This window comes from Anopheles ziemanni, chromosome 2 (assembly GCF_943734765.1).
Source record: "Anopheles ziemanni chromosome 2, idAnoZiCoDA_A2_x.2, whole genome shotgun sequence".
In the NCBI taxonomy this organism is placed as follows: domain Eukaryota; kingdom Metazoa; phylum Arthropoda; class Insecta; order Diptera; family Culicidae; genus Anopheles; species Anopheles ziemanni.
Window position 1 is genome coordinate 47,392,673 of NC_080705.1, and position 20,302 is coordinate 47,412,974.

At 40.2% G+C, this 20,302-nt stretch overlaps 1 protein-coding gene across 1 annotated transcript; it reads right to left on the minus strand.

The window, feature by feature from the left end:
• Window positions 1–3,543: 3,543 nt before the first annotated feature.
• LOC131281449 (uncharacterized) lies at window positions 3,544–12,468 on the minus strand. Its single transcript, XM_058310781.1, has 10 exons — window positions 12,235–12,468; window positions 11,967–12,086; window positions 11,714–11,840; window positions 6,211–6,337; window positions 6,056–6,151; window positions 5,755–5,895; window positions 5,345–5,631; window positions 4,758–5,054; window positions 4,056–4,340; window positions 3,544–3,740 (listed from the first exon to the last, which is right to left on the minus strand). The coding sequence occupies exons 1-10, from the start codon at window positions 12,466–12,468 to the stop codon at window positions 3,544–3,546; spliced, it is 1,911 nt and encodes a 636-aa protein (XP_058166764.1).
• Window positions 12,469–20,302: the final 7,834 nt, after the last annotated feature.

Here is a 20,302-nt window from a genome sequence, read left to right on the forward strand (position 1 = left end):
AATAGCATGTTTCTTCAAGCATGTTTGATTGAACACACAGTCTCAGATACAAGACACAGTCAGACAAACGTGTCTAGCCTTAACACACTATCTCATTTATTCAGTAAAGCGTGCGATGGTACAGTCGAGATCAGAGGTCGGTAAAGTCCCATACTTTCCTGCACAATATTAATTAATTAGAAAATTAATCTCAAATTCTCATTGATTTACCTGAAGCTATACTTACAGATGTACTAATTTGTAAAAATGTTTGTCATTTTGAATTAGTATTTTTATATCCGTCATTTTAGGTTATAAAATTGATTTGACAAATTTAGTTTGATAGAAGCAAAATGTAATATGTTGCTTTATATTGGAACATTTAACAAAATCTGCCAGCACCGAAGGATAGCCAAATTTTGTCGGCTTCTGATCTAGAACATCGGGTGCTCGTGCCCAGAAAAGCTAATACATGCATAACAGAAACACTCTATTGCTGACATCGGACGCGACGACAATGCTTCGCATTTTGTGTTTACGTTTGACGCTGTCTGGTATGAAAATAGAATATTTTTGATCGTAATGCTACGGGTGTATCCGGGAAATTAGTGTGCGTATCTTGTGCCCTTACATCACAATACTATATAATACAAAAAATTCATTCAGATCTGTGAGATAGTGTCTGTTTGTTGATTACATGTTTGGTCACTTGACAATTAGGATGAAGTTCTGCAATGAGAAGCCGTTTAGAAAACAAATTAAATTGTTTTTCCAACTTCTTTCCGTGAACAGATATTATGTTAGCTATGAAATATATTTGTCAACTGTTACAACTATTATTTGTTTTATTAAAATAAATTTTATACTTTTTTAAATTGATTCTGATTGTATTAGTATTGTATTTGTATAACAAATGACAATGTTCAGGCACTATCACGTATGAAGTGATAAAGTTTTTCCAGTGACCATTAGCACTGTGAAATGGAGTATTGTTTGGATCTCTGAGATCACATGCCGAGGACAAGTATGCCATATTAAAACAATAACTAAAACAATCGCAAGACTGTGATCCAGGACACCGGACGGTCAAACTGCGATTACAACCCGCTTCATGACTGCTATCTGCGGCACTTATCTACACTATCAGACAACGAAAAGGGAAAAGCCTTGTACATCTTTAAAAAGGTCTCATGTGGAAATGTTCAACCTCGATTTTTGATGAAATCATCGGGGCTTTGTAAAAGAATGATTTTGGAAGTACAATTTTTCCACTTGTGCATGGGGCATGCTTACTGTAACTCCTTATATCGCGCTAAGAATAGTGAAAATGTGACTCATTGTCGACTGAAGTGTTCGGCATGAAGATTATACATGATTCAACTCAAGCCCTTATGATATATTGTATACCTTTCCAATCAATAAATGATTATTAAAAGGACTCTGCACAGTCAGTGGTATAATTTGAAATTTTACACGATCTTCAAGACTATTATATATTTATAACATAAAGATTCGTCTAGGTTCAAAATATGCTAATTTATCATGATAATGAGATTAATTCATCAACATCGATAAAAATAATGCCCTTTCAAATGCATAGTTTAACAACCACATCTGTTTGTAAATATTTGTCCTCGAACGATCATTTAAAAGAAGTCCGTTGCTCTTTGGAGTCTCGTGTATTTTTGAGCAAAGCGATGAAGAACGTATACCACCGGTAGATTGTTACCTGACCCATTCCGTAAATAACAATTCGTCATCCTGAAGTCTTGTCGTTTCAGTTTGAGGCAAAATTTATGACACTTCGAAGTGCTCATCTTGGTAAGAACAGAAAAAAAACATATACGGCGAGGTTAAATACCTGATGTGTCAAACATACATTCTACGGACGAATTGTGAAATCCTGTATGCGTGAAATTTGATATTCACAATGACATTCAATCAATAATGTTGCGAGTTGCTGCTATTTTCTATACAGTATATATGTTTTTAAAGAAATAATGTCAATGTTGATATAGTTCAAGTGTTAAATAGTTCCAAAAACCTTTGTTTTCATGTTTCATATTTTTTTAATTATAATTGGACAGCATGTACAATACCACATTGATACAACCACAAATTATAATAACCTTTAACGAATGCTCAAAACTAAGTGCAGCGTAGGCATTTCCTCTGGGAATCTATGGTTGTATAGCTGCTAGAAGACGAATACAATGATAATATATATAAAGAATAAGAATCACTGTAATGAAGTAAAATTTGACTTCAGCTGAAAATGACAGTCGTCGCAATATTTCGATGCTTAACCAGCCTGGTTAGATCTCTGCAATATTGCAATGAAATGCGCGTAGTAAAACTGCGATGACTTTCATTTTCAGAAGAAGTTTCAAATTTTATTTCATTGCAGTGAAACATTGCATTTGTCTTCTAGTACCATAACGCTATCCCGGGTTTACTCGGTGGGGAAAACGGTTCGTTATTTCTTTTTTAAAAAAGGTCATTGCCATACCAAAAGTATTCGTTCAATTCAAGTTTGACAAAGTACTTCAAATGTCATTGAAATGGTGGAAAGAAACTGTTGGATTTATTCAATGACTTTATGACACATCCAGTCTGGGTGTGATAATTGAAAGTAAATTATTCTAATACACCTAAGGTATGTTTGCACGTGCTTACGTTTTCCTTGGGAAGGAAAAGCTGTTGAACGGGAGAGAATCCCACACGGGTTGACGACGACAAACCAACACCAACGCGTTATTTCGATGTCGCTGTTACACCGTCGTTGTCATTTTTGGCAAGAATCTGGTGTCATCAGCTACATGTACTTGGCACGCCAACGAGCGCCCCGAAGACAATCTAAAAATATCGAACTCTGCGCACACATGCACTCGTGAGTTTTAGGTAATGTTAGTACATTTTGAGAGTGGTAGCCGAAACGGCCTGATCTCCCTTGCAGATGCCACGTCACTATAGATCTGGGATGACATGTGGTGATCGAGTCGGGCAGCACCTCGTTTTGGCATCCATCGCATCGTTCTGAAGTTCACATTCACACACACGATGCCATGTCCACGTGGTGGCAGTTTCAGTATCATCTGTCGCCAACCGTAGTGCTTGTGGTGAAAATGATTTGTTGCTGGAGACTGTAATGATGATAATCACGATGATACAGACCCGTGAAATTCGTTTCCGCACCATTTATGGTGAAGAAAGGCTTAAATTTGTACTAAATTGTACGTTATTATACAGGGTAGATGAAAGAAAGTAGGAAAAATTGGACACAATTTTTTTTCATGAGCTCTATAGCCAACCGGGTATTTGGTTAATCTTACCTTATGTCAGTCCTTCCCAGTCATCGGACATGCACATTTTGTGCAAAATTCTACTAAATAAATCTCGTTATAGAAACCTTACAATTGTAGTGCGATTTTTATTTTTAAATCATCCAACAGTAACACTTTCAAGAACTTGTAGCACCAGCGTACTAATAATGTCCCATGGACATATTCTAGGCATCCTCCTCTCGCCTTAGTTAAACATGGATGATGGTCGAAAAATGTTCGTCTAATCATCAATTTCCTCTTCCTTCAGTATACCAAGTCTCCGAGCGACACTTTTAACGTTTGATATTACTTCTTCCTGCACTAGATTGAAGCTCATAGCCAGGAGTGCAATACCAAACAGCAGATACAGTGAGCAGAGAGCTATCGAGATTTCTGAATCATTTTTAACCCCCTGTGCCGGTACGAAATCGCCAAAGCCTGTAAAAGAAGATTACAAGTATGATAAAAGAATTTAGTAAACATATTTTTACAATAAAAAAAAATAGGGTAGTTTACATGGTTACGCTTCAAATGTGAATGGAGCAGTTTTGGAAATATAATACTAGAAGGATTGGGTGATGTAATTTCATTTTGCATAATAGAAGCAGTTTTTCAATTATTTCTACCAAAAGTGCGTCAATTTTAAAACAACAACCACCACTAGGATTGTTATTTCATGACAACTGACTTGCGGAAACAATAAAAAAATGGTCTGAGATTCGTTAGGTTAAGTGAAAATAGATCACTGCTTACCGATAGTGGTGAGGGTAATAAAACAAAAGTAGGCTGAATCGAGAAAACTCCAATCTTCCCACTCAGAAAACATGAATGCCCCAGCAATGATGTAGCTGACGACCAGGAAAACGCATAGCCATATTGGCACGGGTCGGACGATTGATGGTGGCGGCAACTCTCCGCTCTGCATATCCCATTCATCATCATAGAGCGAGTTATCGTCCATCACGTTTTGAAGATGCCGGGCCTGACGATGAACTGCAAATCCCATCGGTGACATTATGCGTGGCGATGGCGCTGGTACTGTAGCAGTGGGTACGAGAGAGATTTTAAAAGAAACAGGTAATTAACGGTGAGTTATGACCCATGCGAAGTGTTGCTTTGATTTAATTTTAATTTTTTTTTTAATCAGGGATGTGTTGGATTTTATATAGTGTTTCGTGCCAATACAGTGCTTTGAAAACTGATCGTCTGAATTCGTGGAAATAAAATAGTTACACTTGGGTAACATCAACAAGCAACATTTTAGAACAGAAGAGCAAAAACGCATTGATAAATTTTGTCTAAACGCATTGATAAATTTTGAATATGTGTACTATTCTTCGCATAATTTTGCGAAGAATTTATGATCGTATCACACGCAGAGATCGCCACTGCATAGATAAATAGTGGGAATAGCAGAAATAGCAGAAGATGATAGATGAAGCAGATATCACTTACAAGGGCGGGGCTCTCGGCGTCTTGGGGCTGATTTGCGAACTGTTTGTATTTCCGCCAACTCGTTGTCTTCCGTGTAATACGGCATTCGGTCTGGCATCAGACTATCCCCGTAGCGTGCCTGTCGTGGCATCGATTGGCTACGTGGATTAGGACGCGTTGGACGACCTACCTCGTCCACCTCATCGATGGCATACTTGTTGCAAAGAATTGGTGTCTTACACGGAGACTCATCGTCCATGTCAATCATTTGTGAATCTTGCCGAAACATGCGCCGATCGAGCGATTGAGCCCTCATGCCTGTGGAATTAAAACATGTTCATATTGAACCAACCTTTCAACTGAATCAAATTTCAAAGTAAAATGTGGAAATATGCTTCGATACAAACGACTGACCACCAAGCTGCAAGTTAGTTTCCTCAAGATGGTTACAGAAACTTTCCTCAAAGAGAGACTAAGTCCTTCTTGGTTTGTCGTTTCACACTAAAAAAAAACTTGCCACTACAAATTACTGCCCTACTAGTGTTAAAACTTGGCGATAAGCAGCATGGTTACAAATAATTATTTCTTAGTTTTTGACATCATCATACCTGGCGATTTTCGATACGACGCATCGTTTGGACGAGGCTTCTGTAGCGATCGTTGTGAGTGATCGAGGCCCATAGTTTCTGCTCGTGATTGTGCTGGTGGTCTTTTCATCTGCTGGTGACCAGATTGATAACCGTCGTTCAAGATTTCCTCCTGATTGTGAGGGCCACGCATTTTCTGTCGCATTCCGCCAGGACCGTTGGAACTCGGCGGATCGTACTTTAATGGTGCTTGTCTCATGCTTCTATCATTATCTGGGTAGTAATGGTCTTCTAAGTTTGAATTATACCTGTGAACCATACAAATTCTAGTTAATGCTATACTCTACAATGATGTGAGTGTTATTTATTTGGACTTTACTTTTACCGTTTTTGATCCATCTATCCTAACCATAATATTTCTAATTTCTTACCTACAATCTGACTCGGAATACGAATGGGATAACCCTGGTTCGTAATACGGATCAAATCCAGAATCTGCAGAGCGTTGTGAATTCCGTACGGATCGTCTTAAATTTGTTCCAGGACCTTGATTGGATCGCAGCGAGCTTCTTCTGGAAGAACATGGAAGTATTATATATATTGGCACACGTGATCAATAGTGTGCTGGTCTTATAAAATGAATCTCCATGAAACAACAACAGATTAAAATTATTTGTATTATAAATAATGTATTAAAACCTAAAAATCTGAAGTTTGTTGTGTTCAACTCACCCCTGTCTGATAGTTCCTCGACTTCTTCCGCGCCGAGTATTTGATCGTTTGGGTTCGCGTGTACAAACATAGCAGCATACACGCCAGTAAAGAAACCTGTGTAAGTATATTTCAATTACAACGGAAACTGGACATAAGGGATTCAGTTTTGTTACCTGAACGAGCTCGCCATGATATCACCTATGTTCGAAAGACAAAGCAGCATAAGCGGAATACCCAGGATAGCATAAAAGATGGTTGATACTTTCCCCCATTGTGTTTTTGGTGCTATGTGACCGTATCCTGGGCAGCAAATAAAAAATAAATATTTCAAATTTCATCCATTATTTAATCACTACAATGGTTTGTCCATGTTTGCACAAGACTTTCGAAATGTTAATTTAAAGTGCAACTATATTGTCTCTTACATGTAAAAGATTTCATCGCGGTGTTCGAAGAGTAATAAATTTACCTTTGATATTTATTAACTGTAGACTATCAAGAAATGGTAGGGGATCGTGTTAATTGCTATCCTTTTGATAGACGTTAACCACAATTCCCTGTTTTGTAGAATATGTCTGATGCGTATAAAATTATCGATAGAATTTTAGCATCCTATGTAAAAGAGCCTGGAGAGTACCTTAAGAAAACTTTGACAATCAGAGTTACGTTTATTTACTGGGACGAAATCATCAATGGCAATTTCGTAATACTGTGTTTGTCGATCATTAACGCAACGATACGCTACAAAAAGCATAACATTTTCGGTTAATTGAACATTTGCTTCGCAACTGCCGTTGAATAACCGTAGTTCCTATTCCATGTTAATCATGTGTTTGAACACGCAGTGGGACGAACGAAGATGCGGTATAAAGCCAAACGGGCATGTAAGGAAAATGGGGTAAGAAGCATCTTAAGAAAAGAAGGTTTTTAATTATCGCAAATAAATGTTGATACTTTTTGACATTAACATACTAAACCGATGCAACGCAATAGCTCAACCAGATCACAGTTTAGCCTTTAAATTCAACAAGCAAACGGTAAGCCTGCATGTATTTTTTATATCCGATTTTTCCATTAATCTATTTATATAGTAAAGCGGCACACTAATTGGAAGACTTATTGCCCCGATTGTCCCTAACACAGATAATATTAAATAACCGTTAAAAGGAAACAACTTTTCGCTCCAATGACAGCGCAAATTGATTTCAAATCAATCGAGGATGTTGTTGATGGATGTAACAGCATCTCAACCTGGTTTTGGCGGAGTATAATTTGTACAAATTTAATAAAACATTACATTGTGCTGTACATTTTCTATTACATTGTACTGAAACTTGCGAAACAGTGGCATTTGTTATGAAATTATATTTTAACGAAATGCGAACGATTTAGAATAAGATCATAAGAATACGCTATTATGACACAATGTCGTGATATCGGCCAGCGTAAAAGTATTAATTACGCTAATATTTCAGCCATGGTTTCAAGCTGAAATTGTTTTCCTACAGAATTTTGTCCAACGAATTGTCGTCTGATGAATAACTGCTTTATCCGTTTTAATCGACTTCACAAGCATCTTCCCATATTTGTACACGAGGTAAAAGAAGAATGGCCAGAATAACGAATTTATCACCACAAGGGGGCCCGAAAACTTGTGTGCGAAAAACGTGCGAAGGTTAGCGGAAACCAACTGCAGCGACGAGTCATCGCGGCGTTGATGGACCCGTGAAAAAAAAAGAAAAAAAAGACTCCGATGGTGTATAGACCTCGTGAACCGCCAACGGCGGACGCGTGTGGGATTCAACAAGCAGCGGTAGATAACCTTAACCTACATCTGGCCACCTTGCGGATACAAAACTGACTAAGATGACTGGGACACCTTAATGGTGTTTCTTTTATCCTATCCGAATCCATTCTACAATAGTTTGTAGGAAAAAGAAAATCTTTAAAATGTATTTCAAAAGACAAGCCAGCTTTTCTTGGATCATTCATTCCTTCGTTTTATTTTTTTTAACATATGTCTATAACACTATCTAATATATTATGGGAAGCAAAACCATGTAATTCAAGAGTTAATTAAGTGAATAAATAAGAAATAATGTGATCGAACATGAACACGTTAAATACTATCTAATGAACTAAACTTCTCAAAAACAGTCAAAATTCGCGTGCTATACAACTGCCGTCGTCATAGATCATTATGTAATAATCTGAAAGGGTCGCTTTGTTGACTGGGAAATTTCTCAGGGAGAGCAAAAGTGTTCACAAGAAGAAACAAGCAACTTTGCTTTAAATCTGCGCACAACTCGAGATGGTGACCACTGTTAGGCTTGTGGAAGATTTTTCCTTTTGTTTGACTTCGTTTGTCCGAAGCTCCATGCATTGACAGCTTCCTCTCTCTGAGTCGTGACAGCTATGGTAGCTGTGTCGTTGGTTGGTATCTTTTGTTTAAGACAGAGGCGGCGTTTGCACTGGACAAAGGCAGCATGGAGCAGTATGAATGACTGTGAAATGAAATTTTGGAGCTGAGACTTGATCTTTGAGGCTGTTACGCTTGAAAAAGGCGTTATGCATCACTCCGAACAGTCTATGCCGTGCTTGTTAAACAGCGCATGTTGGTGTGCGTTTAGCGGGGAGACTATAAGAGAAGTAAATTTGTAAAAGCTACCACCTAGTATCGCGTCGACTTCGGTAGTAATCGGCTAACAGAAAAACGCCTCAAAGAAAGGTACCGAATTAAGTTGAAAAGTGAATTTAAAAACAAATTATGATAAAGTGATACAAAAAACTGTGATACGTGAACTACTGAAATAGTGCGTTTGAAATTATAGTTTTATTGAATAATGTAATATATTCAGTTTGTGCTTTTTAAAATGATGAGTCAAATATAAAGTAACTAAAATTAATGTCAAATTCGAAAAAAAGGTTCCAAATGAAACACTGAATTGTGTTTCCAAAATGTTTCACATAGCACAGATCTAGACAATTAAATAATATGTTGTGGAAACATTGCACAATTTGCATCAAATAATAGAATATAACCAATTCAGTTTTTTCATGATTTCGTTGTACATTCGACGTCTCTATTTCGTCATCAATGAATAGTACTCGACATCAATATATAGGGTAAATATTTCGCGAATCAATGTGAAGGTGAACTTAAAGTGGTTTGTAGCCATATCTGTAAAGAGCTATCCCCACGCAGTGACGCGAGTGATTGAAATAATACTGGAAATACCAAATATTGAAAGTGGAAGTTTTAAGAAAGAGTGTTTTTTATTTGCCATGGTTTTTTATTTTGATCTCAGACGCACCAGTGTTATTCTTTTGACCGAGTCCATTTATATTTCTGATAGTTTATGCTTTTATTCTGCGTGGTCATTCAACGAGCCGTTTGTTCTTGGCATCTCTCCCTTCATTTGAATAATCACTCTAATTGGATTTTTTTTAAGGATGCTGATTAACAGACTTGCTATAGATAAAACGAGAGATATCATCACAGATTGTTAGTTAGAGGACATAATGTCTGACAATGTGACTGAACTAAACAAACAAACAGTTTTTTGCGCATTGTGCAAAAATAAAATGGCACAGTGAAGTTGCAGACATGCGTTCAACAGAATGACTATCGGCGGTGATGCTACCTCATTGTGAATAGAAAATATTTAGAAAATGTTTATGTTTGGCATAATTGCCTATCCGTTATCAAACATAAACCATAATATATAAATGTAACGAACTATGTGATAAATTATTACACAGCGACTCTACACGCAGTGTAATAAGTCAATTGATGGAAATCTCCCAACCAAAGCATTTATTACGTCGCTCTTAATTTTAAATATAATTTATCTTGTACTATATTGTCCGCTTTCCTTTTATTTATTCGGCAGCATATGTAGCGTGGGAGGACAAACTTTCATAGATATTTCCGGCAGAAATTTGTGAATTAGTGAAAAGAGCACCATACCCTTTCGTCATTAATTACATGCTGTCTTTTATTACGCGCTGTGCAACAAAACTCTGAACGGAACCTCGGCCCACCATTAAACGTTTGTGTAGTGGGTAAATTTGGATGCGTTTTGGAGCGTGGTCGCTGTCTGCCCCAATGTCAACGGCCAAATAAAACAAGATTTAGGTCAACAAAGGCGGAGATACGCTGTATCAACTAAATTAAAACATGGTTCAATGTACGTAGCCCAACATTAATTAAAGTATGTATTTTATCGATAAACTTTACTATTTAAGCAGTGTAATGGCTTTACTATGAATACGATTAACTGAGGATCGGTAGAGTGTGAGATATAAATTTATTCGAAACAAACTTGAAAATTTACTTTGTGTTTTGGCAATATAGTATATATAAATATAGAAATAAAATACTTGTTGACAAACAAGTTGAACAAGCAATATTTTGCTAGATATTAAAATTATTAGCGTAAGTTTTTTTATCGTGCTAGTGAACTTAAAATGACATGATATTTTGATCACTTTTTACAAATATGCTATAGATCAATTAATACCAATCTATTTTTCTCCTCTACATGCACTCGCTCTATGGATAGCTCATTTTTCTTTGCTGGTGGTTTCGCTTCTATTTGTGCTAACGAATGCCCAGGAGCGTTGGTCTTGGTCTGGCGGGGTAAGCAATGCCGGGAAAAATCCAGAAACAGGTCAAGACAAATTCAACGTGCGTAGCGATGTGCTTGCATTCCAGGGTCAGCAAGTGACTTCAGATAGGAAGCGGGCCACCTTTTCTGAGCGGTAAACACTAGTCTTAAGTATAGAATCAGAGAAATCAACGATCTAAACATTTTCTTAACTGCCTTGATGGTCTCAGTCAGGGACGGTACGAAGTAAAGGAAACTACGACAAAACGACCCGGGTTTTCACGACCCCAGAATGACGAGTTTTCGGGCGAGTTTGGCGAAGGAAATCAAGCCAATGATTTCGGGTAAGTTCGAGTAGCAATGTCAAGAGTTAACTGAAGTGTCATGTGGTTGGAGCTATTTTTGTTAGCATCAACCAGAAGTTTGGAGGCGGCGGCGGTTTTCCCGGCCCTATCAACGGACAGTTCGGACCAAACCCCTACGGAGTTAACCTGGCCTATCCCGGTGGCGGGGCGTTCCCGTTCCAAGGAGGCAATCCACTGGGCGGCGGATACTACCCTGGACCGCAGATCGGAGGAGGATACGGCGGTGGGCTAGGAGGCTATGGAGCTGGCGGAAACGGCGTTCTTGTGGGACCCGGTGGACCAACCGGAATCATCGGACGACCGTACCCGCGTTTTCCCCATAACGGAGCTGGCTACCATCCCGGTGGGAGCCCGTATCCCTATGGTGGTGGGTTTGGAAATCCGGCCTTCGGTGGACAGACTGGAGGATTCTTCCCATCGGGAGGTTATGTCCCTGGAGGCTTCTATCAGCAGCAACAACCGTTCGGTCCAAGGCCACTAGGTGGATTCGGAGGAGGGCCACAGTTTGGACCACAGTTTGATCAAGCACGACAGACGAATAAAAAGGTTGAAAAACGGGCAAACTAGCATCCTTCGGCCAAAAGCAATCAATGTTTCCACGAGGTTGAGATTTGCACGGAAATGTTTAGTTTGGTTTTTCATTCCCTGCGGTGCGTTTAAGGTACATGTTAAATCGTTTTCGTGAAGTTTTTGTTACTCACCAATTGTTGTTATGACAATGATAGAATAAAACAGTGCCCCAAAAAAGGTCCACTGAAGTTGGTCTTCTTCCTCATTTCCATCCCATCCACTCTTTTTCATGGCATCGTATATGTTTACCTCGAAAGCCTATAGAATGAACAGAGAGGAGGTTGTTGGCTGCTCTTTGGAATAACAATTATTTTGTTTAAGCTAATGCACTGCAAATGAATATTTTTTAACAAGACACTACGAGGTTTTTCAAAGGTTACTTACTTTTAAATGAGCTATAGCAGATGTGGTCCAATTCTGCTGGTGTAATACCGGTCTATCATTCGTCATCTGCCAAATGGCGTCCGTGAGATTAACACGAATTGCACGGATACTTTTTTTAACCTACACAAAGGTACGCATTTACAAAGCAAGTTTGTTTTTTGACAATAAGAAAAGTAATAAAAAATACGTGAATTTCTTATCGCAAACGGAAAATATGTTATTAAATACAACGAAATAGTTGGTATTGTAAAACCGAAAAATATCTTACGATTTTTTCGTTTTCCGACTCGAGACGTTCAAAGGTAAACGCACCGAGAAAACAGTACGCAACAACTGTCGCAACCAGCGTCACATGTGAGAAAATGCACGTAAACACTTTCCACATGCAACACACAAAAGACATACATTTGCTGCGTTGTTTTTTTTCCGGTTCGCCATAGGAAATGGACAATTGCGGCTGCAACTGCTGCATCGGCGGAGGACCAGCTCGACGAGTTGACATCACGCTTGCTACACACGATAAGAGGAAAAGAAAATAAACAATTTAAATACAGGATTAACATGAACGACAAGCTTCTCTCGAGGATCTTTGGATAACGGCTTCGCAAAATTATGGGTTTCAATGCAACATTTTGGAACTCAAACTTATTTTTCAAACTTTGTTTACTATATCTGCTTATAGTGAGAATTGCATAAATTATTTTAACCGTATTTCAAATGTCGATAACGCAAATTTACATAACGTATTTGCAACAAGGTATTGTTATTGATTTTAAGTATTCCATCAGGTTATGGTAAGTTCACTCCGTTATTATTACTATTTTTGAGCTTCGAATCCAGCGAGATACTTGACATCTCTACTGCATGGGGCAATTAGTATAAATGGCCTTGAACAAATGGTCGAGGTTTTTTATATGTATTTTACACAACCACAGATAATGAATGCCTGTGTGAATTGAATGCTTTTGTAAAAGATTTCTTTAGAAAAATGGTAAGTTAGAAGTATAAAGCTTATAGACGGTAACTATAAGCGGAAGCGTCTTAGCACATCAGAATAGAGCAACTGTGCGAAAATAAGCTCTAGCTCTATCTATCGAATCATCTCCTCTTTCTTCTTCTCTTTTTGAGGGGAAATACACAGGACTGATATTTCTATAGAAACTTCTTCTACCATGTACAAGGTATATTTTTCTTTCAAGATAAAAGAATTTTGTCTCAATCTTCTTACCCAGAAGAAGATTGGATTGATATTTGTTAGGTAATAATCATTCTTAAGACAACTCCGATCAAATAAATTCTCAATCATGTGCCTCATGGATTTTATCACTAAGTAACGTCACTGTTGGATACATACTACGCTAGCTCTGAATTCGTTGTTGCAAACCAACATATTTGAATTATGTTATCGTATCCAAATTATGTTGTTTGCAACTTTCAAGCCCCCTGTCGGAATAAAAAAAGATCGGATAGGATAAATCACCTCACAGGGTCACCTCTGCCTGCGATCAGCTGATAAAGAGGAATAACCGTGGTCGGCTAGCGATCGACGGTCGGGTTTGTAAATACCTGAGGCAAAAAATATAAAGAGGATCCAAGAAGGAAGAGAGCTTTCTCTTGGCTCGGAAACGGAGGAAGAATAAAGTGAAAGTTTTTTTAATAACAGATTCGTTACAAATTCTCTGTGGTACTTAAGCTAGGACTTTGTGTTGGCTAATCCGAAAACCATTGTTTCGATACTTTGCTTACGTGAATTGCAGTGTTTATTTTCAGCTATTGTATCTTCATTAAATTGAATCGAAAAGGTGTTCACAAGTTCCATGTAGCCTTGAGATCGATTAGTTTTCCATCTTAATGAAAAATCTACCATTAATATGTGACTTCCTCTTCCGAACTGCAAATGCACTTGTAGATTTTGGGAACAAATAAATCACCTGGAGATGTAAGGGGAAAAGCAACGATGCTTCTGATGCTAAGAAACTCAACAGAAAAGGTTATGCCTACAACCTTTATGATCTACTTAAGCAAAGTAAAAAAGAACAGATAGGAGCAAGGCAGGTCCAAAAAGTATTAAACTAAAATTTCTAAGAAACCCCATATTTCGAAGCACAAACATTTAATTTAAACGGGCATGTGCGGTAGAGAATTGGTCAATTCTTATGAATTATTCAAATTTTAATGTATCAAAGTCAAATGCATTTATTATGAACGCAAAAAGTATTCGTCTATTTTAAATTCTTGTTCTAGTTTCGAAAAAACTAGAGTAAGGAGGAAAGATTTTATATTCTGGAGGATATCTCTGTGATTTAATGGCACTTTTTAGTCTATGTGGCATGGAATTGACTAAATTTTCCGTGACGGTGGGTTGAATTCTGTCCCATTCTTCTTGCAATGCCCGTTTCAATTAATCCTTGTTAGAGATTGTCCGTTTACGAATAGAATCATCTAACATGTTCTATCAGGTTTATATCTGGACTCTATGGGGACGATTGGAGTTATTTTAGGATATTACAAAGGCGCCATAGTGGGGTCCGCGACAGCCGAGCGGTAGCGCCAGTTAGAAAATCGGCTCATGAGCGCCGGGGCTCACCACCTCGACGGCGTGGGTTCGAATCCCAACCGAGACCAGACCCTCCCCTGTACGAGAGGAGTGACTATCCACGTACAACAGGGAAACAAGTCTCGTAAGCCCTTAACGGGCAGGCATGACCAAGAGGTCGTTACGCCAAGAAGAAGAAGAAAGGCGCCATAGCTTGAAATTTAGGGCTATGTGCTTATGATCGTTATCCAGTTGGAATATGTATCTTCCTTGTAGTCCTAATTTCTCGAAATTGTTTTTACAATTGTCTTTCAAAATTTGAATGTAGGCCCCCATCCATTACATCATCTTGGAAGTAAAACTACCCCCACTCTTGCTGCACTCACTTTGGATTTAGTTTGATTGCCCTGATTAAATACCGCTTATCTTATTTGGTTTAATTTCGTGGATAACCTTATCGCTTATTTTTATTTTTTTAGAAACGGAAAATCGAAAACCTTTTGAACTATAGAACGGAGTCTCTCCACAAGTTTCTCGTAAGATGACTTGCATTGATTATGCAATCGTGCATAATTAGTTTTCTTTCTTAAAGGGTTGTCTCTGAATGTTTTCGACGCATGATGCGAACTAACTAGATATTCTAAGCTTAAACTACAGGCTACTATCATTTTCAGTGCTTTACGTTCTGCCAGTAATTCGTCACAAAAATTGACGGTTATTTTTGAAAAATGCAGTGAAATTGCCCTAAATCCCACCGATGTTTGAATTTATGGGTGCGGAAATTCGTATCGCCGTGTACAGACACGGACTGATGAATGTTTTCTTCTTGAACATTTTTCTAAGCTGGCTGTGCATCAGTTTTGAGCTGTCATTGGTGTTTTCATTTGGTAAAGCGACTGTGCATCGTGCGGACTTGTTCAACGTAAATAAAAGATGATAATGTTTATTAATCACACATGTTTTCACGGAATAACAAGAAAAGCGGTAAGAGAAGCCTTTTTACGGAAACATATTTAGCATCATCATCAACGCGGGTCGAATGTAGGTGTTCAATGAAAAAACGTCAACAAACCAGAGGTTTGTATCAAAACTTGTTGACACGCAGGAGTGAATAAATTACAACCGTTGAAGGAAGTTTTGTTTAAAATGTTCCATCTCTTGAACTTGATATACGATACAGGGTTTTTTGAGAAGTAGAACTTCGCATAACGAACTAGGTGGCTTCGGAAGTTCTCTACAAACTTGCAACAAACAAGGGGAATGTGCTGAAGAACGATGTGATCGCCATCGTCAGTTCGCTGCTGCAATAGTGCAACCAGCGGGTATTCGACGAAAAGGTGCTGATAGCTTTCGAATTGCTGATGGAATCGATTCAAAACGAGATGTCCCTGGGTAACATAAAGCTACTGCATGAGCTGCTGCGGAATCGGATGTTTAACTTCCATATCTGGGCGAAATTCTGGGCACATACAATATCAGTACGATTATCAAGGACGGTCGGAACCACCAAAAGAACGTAGCCCAATTGCCCCCTGGCATACGATCTAGTGGTGCTGGATCTGGACGAGAATGACTTGAAAAAGTGTTCTATGAAGCTACACGACGGAGTAATTTCGCTGCACTGTCATGGTACTCCTGCAGAGCATCAGCAATGACTGGACTGAAATGTCCCACCTGCGTCTCGGTCTGCGAATAAAATATTTCCACATCTCTCTCGATTCAGCCGTTTGCACTGCCCCAAAACAACATTATGGTTCAAAGATAAACAGGGATGCGACTTTAAATTTTCTCGATTAGAAGGCGAATTAAACAGCGAGTGGATCAACAGTATGAAAGCCAGCAAACACGTTTACCCAGGGCCAAGCAAAATTGTAATGAGGCAGTTTATCGATCTTGGTAAGTTTATTGATTTATTTGCGTTACTGCTTCGGCACTCGATAATTCTCATTTGGAAGTTAGTAAATTGTTATTTACAACCGTCCAGCAGGTTTCAACAACAAAAGCTTGAAGATTCCTGCATTGCTCGTATTGATTGTAGTGGAGCGCTTGCTCCTATGATTTCTGAAATGAGATAGGACGTACAAGCCAAAATAATGCTGGAAGGCCAGAGTTGTCCAATATTTCCAGTGACTGTATCGACGAGGGATGGGCTTTATGCAATGATAATGCAATGATAATGGAACATTCGAGTTCGTCGGGGAAGATTATCCTGTTTGCAAGCAAGGTAAATGTAAAAACTGCTGAGATTGTTAAAATTCTTCTTCTTATTCTTTCGCTATGCGAGTCGGGGTATATCCTCCTACGCTAAGTCGAACGTTTGTTTCCTTACTCGTAATCAGAGGCGTACCGACTCTGTCCGAACTCCTATGAAGGGGCTCGTCCTTTAGGACCGGCTATAAAAGCCATATGTCCACCGGCCGTCCACGGGAGGGATAATTCCTTCCGTTGTCAGGACACAAGAACTCGTGGTCCGCTTGATTGACTCAAACAGCACGAGATGTGCGGCAGCTAGGATTTGTCTGAACTGAGCTCCAGCTCGGCGTGACCACGCGGTCGTGCCGTAACCTTACTTTTCCGCTAACCCTTTCAGGAAACTTGTACACTGCTAACCTCCGCTCTGATTCACTACCGAACTGGAACTGGATTGTTAAAACAAATCGTCTGTTTGAATTTGTTTTGATTTGATGGATTTGAGCTGTCAGTTCCGGAGAAGGGTTCAATTTATAATGGAAAGGATCGGATCAGGGCGCCCACGCTGGGTTCATTTTTCACGCACACACTTGCAATTTTGGTTTAATAAGACAGCTATTAATCTTCTATGCAGCCCCCTACTAAGCCTGGCGAAAGTTATCTAAATCGTGTTTTCTGTCACTTGGGAGCAGTGCTTGCGCATTCAAACATAGCTTGCCGATACAAAACAATGCAAACAATTGGCAAAACAAAGCTTTTGTGAAAATTTTGTTCGTTTCCAGATACCTTCTAACAAAAGGTTTGAGCAACGCAAACCGACGATATTCTTTTGAGAAACGAAAGTTATTGTCGTTCTGGATAACCTGCCCACGGAACACTGCACGAAGTAAAGCAAGCCAAATTCCCCAAGCACCACCGCGCCTTGTAAAACGCGGTCGGTACGAGGCCGACCCACGGAACACTGCACGAAGTAAAGCAAGCCAAATTGAGGCTCAATCGGGATCCGAATAGTCGGATCACCCTACAAACGCAAGCTTCGGGCTGAGGCTGGAATTCAATGGGTAAGAGCGAGATGGTGATAGCCTTGTCTCTTTCACACCAACGCAGAAATTTCCCAATCTCGCCACCGCCAGAAATCTCTCCCTACCGCGCCCATCTGTTGCCGCAACAGCGATCCGAACTGAAAAATCGAGGTTTGTGATTGGCTAGCCGAACCCTAATGTGTGAAACCCTCAAAGTACGCAATACGATACGAAGTTTAAATGCCCCGCTTTGGTTGAGCACGCACTCTGGCACGCGAGAGCAACCCGCAATACTTGGAGCGTAATAGTGACGAGCGTCCATATGCCCCGCTCTTGGTTATGGAGCTAACGATGCATTCCCATACAGTCCTTACAAACGGCTACGCAGTAGATATACACCCGTTTTCACTTAGGGTGGAAGCGCGCCCGCCTTCTGTGCAATGGCGCGCTATAACGGTGGAAACGCGAGTATCAACGGTGGTACGCGGCGCATGATGACTGAATCTCGCTTGCCTACTGTTGAAACGCGGACGCGGTCTGTTGGAGGGACGCAAATTTTGACGGCCGCACAAGATCTGTGAAGTGAGAGGTCTGCTCATACCATGATATAGCAAAACCTGTCAAACTACCGTATAATCAACAAACTGACCTTCTTTAAATGATGATACTGTACGGATGCAAAGCAGTATTTGTTACACTATTCAAAAACATCTAATTTTCCACCCGCTAGCTTTATTGAGAGCAATTCCTGACGCACTATTCAAATCATACGCGACCTCTCACTTTTATAGACCTTGTACAATTCTGACGGCCGGTATATTTCTGCACAAGATCTGTAAAAGTGAGAGGTCGCGTATGTTTTGAATAGTGCGTCAGGAATTGCTCTCAATAAAGCTAGCGGGTGGAAAATAAGATATTTTTAAATATTGTAACAAATACTGCTTTGCATCCGTACAGTATCATCATTTAGAGCAGGTCAGTTTGTTGATTATGCGGTAGTTTGACAGGTTTTGCTATATCATGGTATGAGCAGAACTCTCACTTCACAGATCTTGTGCGGCCGTCAAAATTTGCGTCCCTCCAACAGACCGCGTCCGCGTTTCAACAGTAGGCAAGCGAGATTCAGTCATCATGCGCCGCGTACCACCGTTGATACTCGCGTTTCCACCGTTATAGCGCGCCATTGCACAGAAGGCGGGCGCGCTTCCACCCTAAGTGAAAACGGGTGTATATTGCGCCTTTAGCACACCATTCTCAACAAAGAGCGACGGTTTTGTTGGTGAGCACGGTTTTGCTTCGGTTTAGGGGGCCGACAAATCTGAAAATTTGAATAAAAGTCGGCCTCGTACCGACCGCGTTTTACAAGGCGCGGTGGCGCATGGGTGGTCCATGAGCACCGTGGCTCACCACCTCCACGGCGTGGGTTCGAATCCCAACCGAGACCCGGACCCTCCCCTGTACGAGAGCCCTTAAACAAGCCCTCGTAAGCCCTTAAACGGGCAGGTATGACCAAGTGGTCGTTACGCCGCCAAGAAGAAGTCGTTTATTTCAATTTAAATTCGGTAACAATATGTTTAAACTTAAGGTTTACATCTCCGTGTAAAATCCGGGAGATGCCTTTTCCATCGGCTGTACCGCTCTGCGTCCGGATCAGCTTAGCGTCAGAATGCCGGGATATAAGATTCGGGGGATGACTTCTTCATTGGCTGCAGCTGTTGAGAGGCCTCTTGTTCAGCACAGCGCCAGAATGCCGGGATATCTTCTTCTTGGCGTAACGACCTCTTGGTCATGCCTGCCCGTCAAGGGCTTACGAGACTTGTTTCCCTGTTGTACGTGGATAGTCAGTCCTCTCGTACAGGGGAGGATCCGGTCTCGGTTGGGATTCGAACCCACGCCGTCGAGGTGGTGAGCCCCGGCGCTCATGGGCCGATTTTCTAACCGGCGCTACCGCTCGGCTGTCGCGGACCCCCGCCGGGATATGTGCATATTAAATACGGACAATGCATTCTCTACCGGCTGCAACGGTTGAGAGTCATCCGGAACAGCAAAGCGCTAAAATGGCGGGAAAGGTGATCCGGGAGCTGCCTTCTAGAACATCAACGGCAAAGGCGGCTGTTATATCATTATTCCATCTGTTTCACATAAATAACAGCACTGATAACGAAAAGACACTAAATTACAGTTTAAACATTGAAATTACTCAGAAACATGTTTAAGGGTCACAACGTGGGCAAATATGGCTTCTCGTGTAATGCCCACATTGAAAGCTCCTCTTGCACTGAATTCGTCGCCGTCCCATGTACACATTCAAACATTGACACTCCGCAATGGGCGGGGATATGCCTTCTACTCGCCCTCGCCTATGTTTTGACAGATATTACTGCTTGGGAATATTCGGATCCCGATTGATCCACAATTTGGCTTGCTTACTTCGTGCCGTGTTCCGTGGGTGCCTACCATAAGTGCGACTCTCACTTCCGCTGCAGACAAGATTTTCTGTTACTGTTGGAGGAGCAGGAAAGAAATGAGTATTACAATCGTTTCTTTTAATTTGTCACCAATTGCTAGAGCCCCTAATAGGCTCCTTC

What these genes read in the sequence shown, in the direction of transcription:
- LOC131281449 (XM_058310781.1), bottom strand. Translation starts at nt 12,468, where the DNA reads ATGTCAACTCGTCGAGCTGGTCCTCCGCCGATGCAGCAGTTGCAGCCG. An exon ending in AGTCGGAAAACGAAAAAATC is followed by an intron (nt 12,087 to 12,234) that starts GTAAGATATTTT and finishes ACCTTTGTGTAG; the next exon opens with GTTAAAAAAAGTATCCGTGC. An exon ending in TATTACCCTCACCACTATCG is followed by an intron (nt 3,741 to 4,055) that starts GTAAGCAGTGAT and finishes CTTCTTTTACAG; the next exon opens with GCTTTGGCGATTTCGTACCG.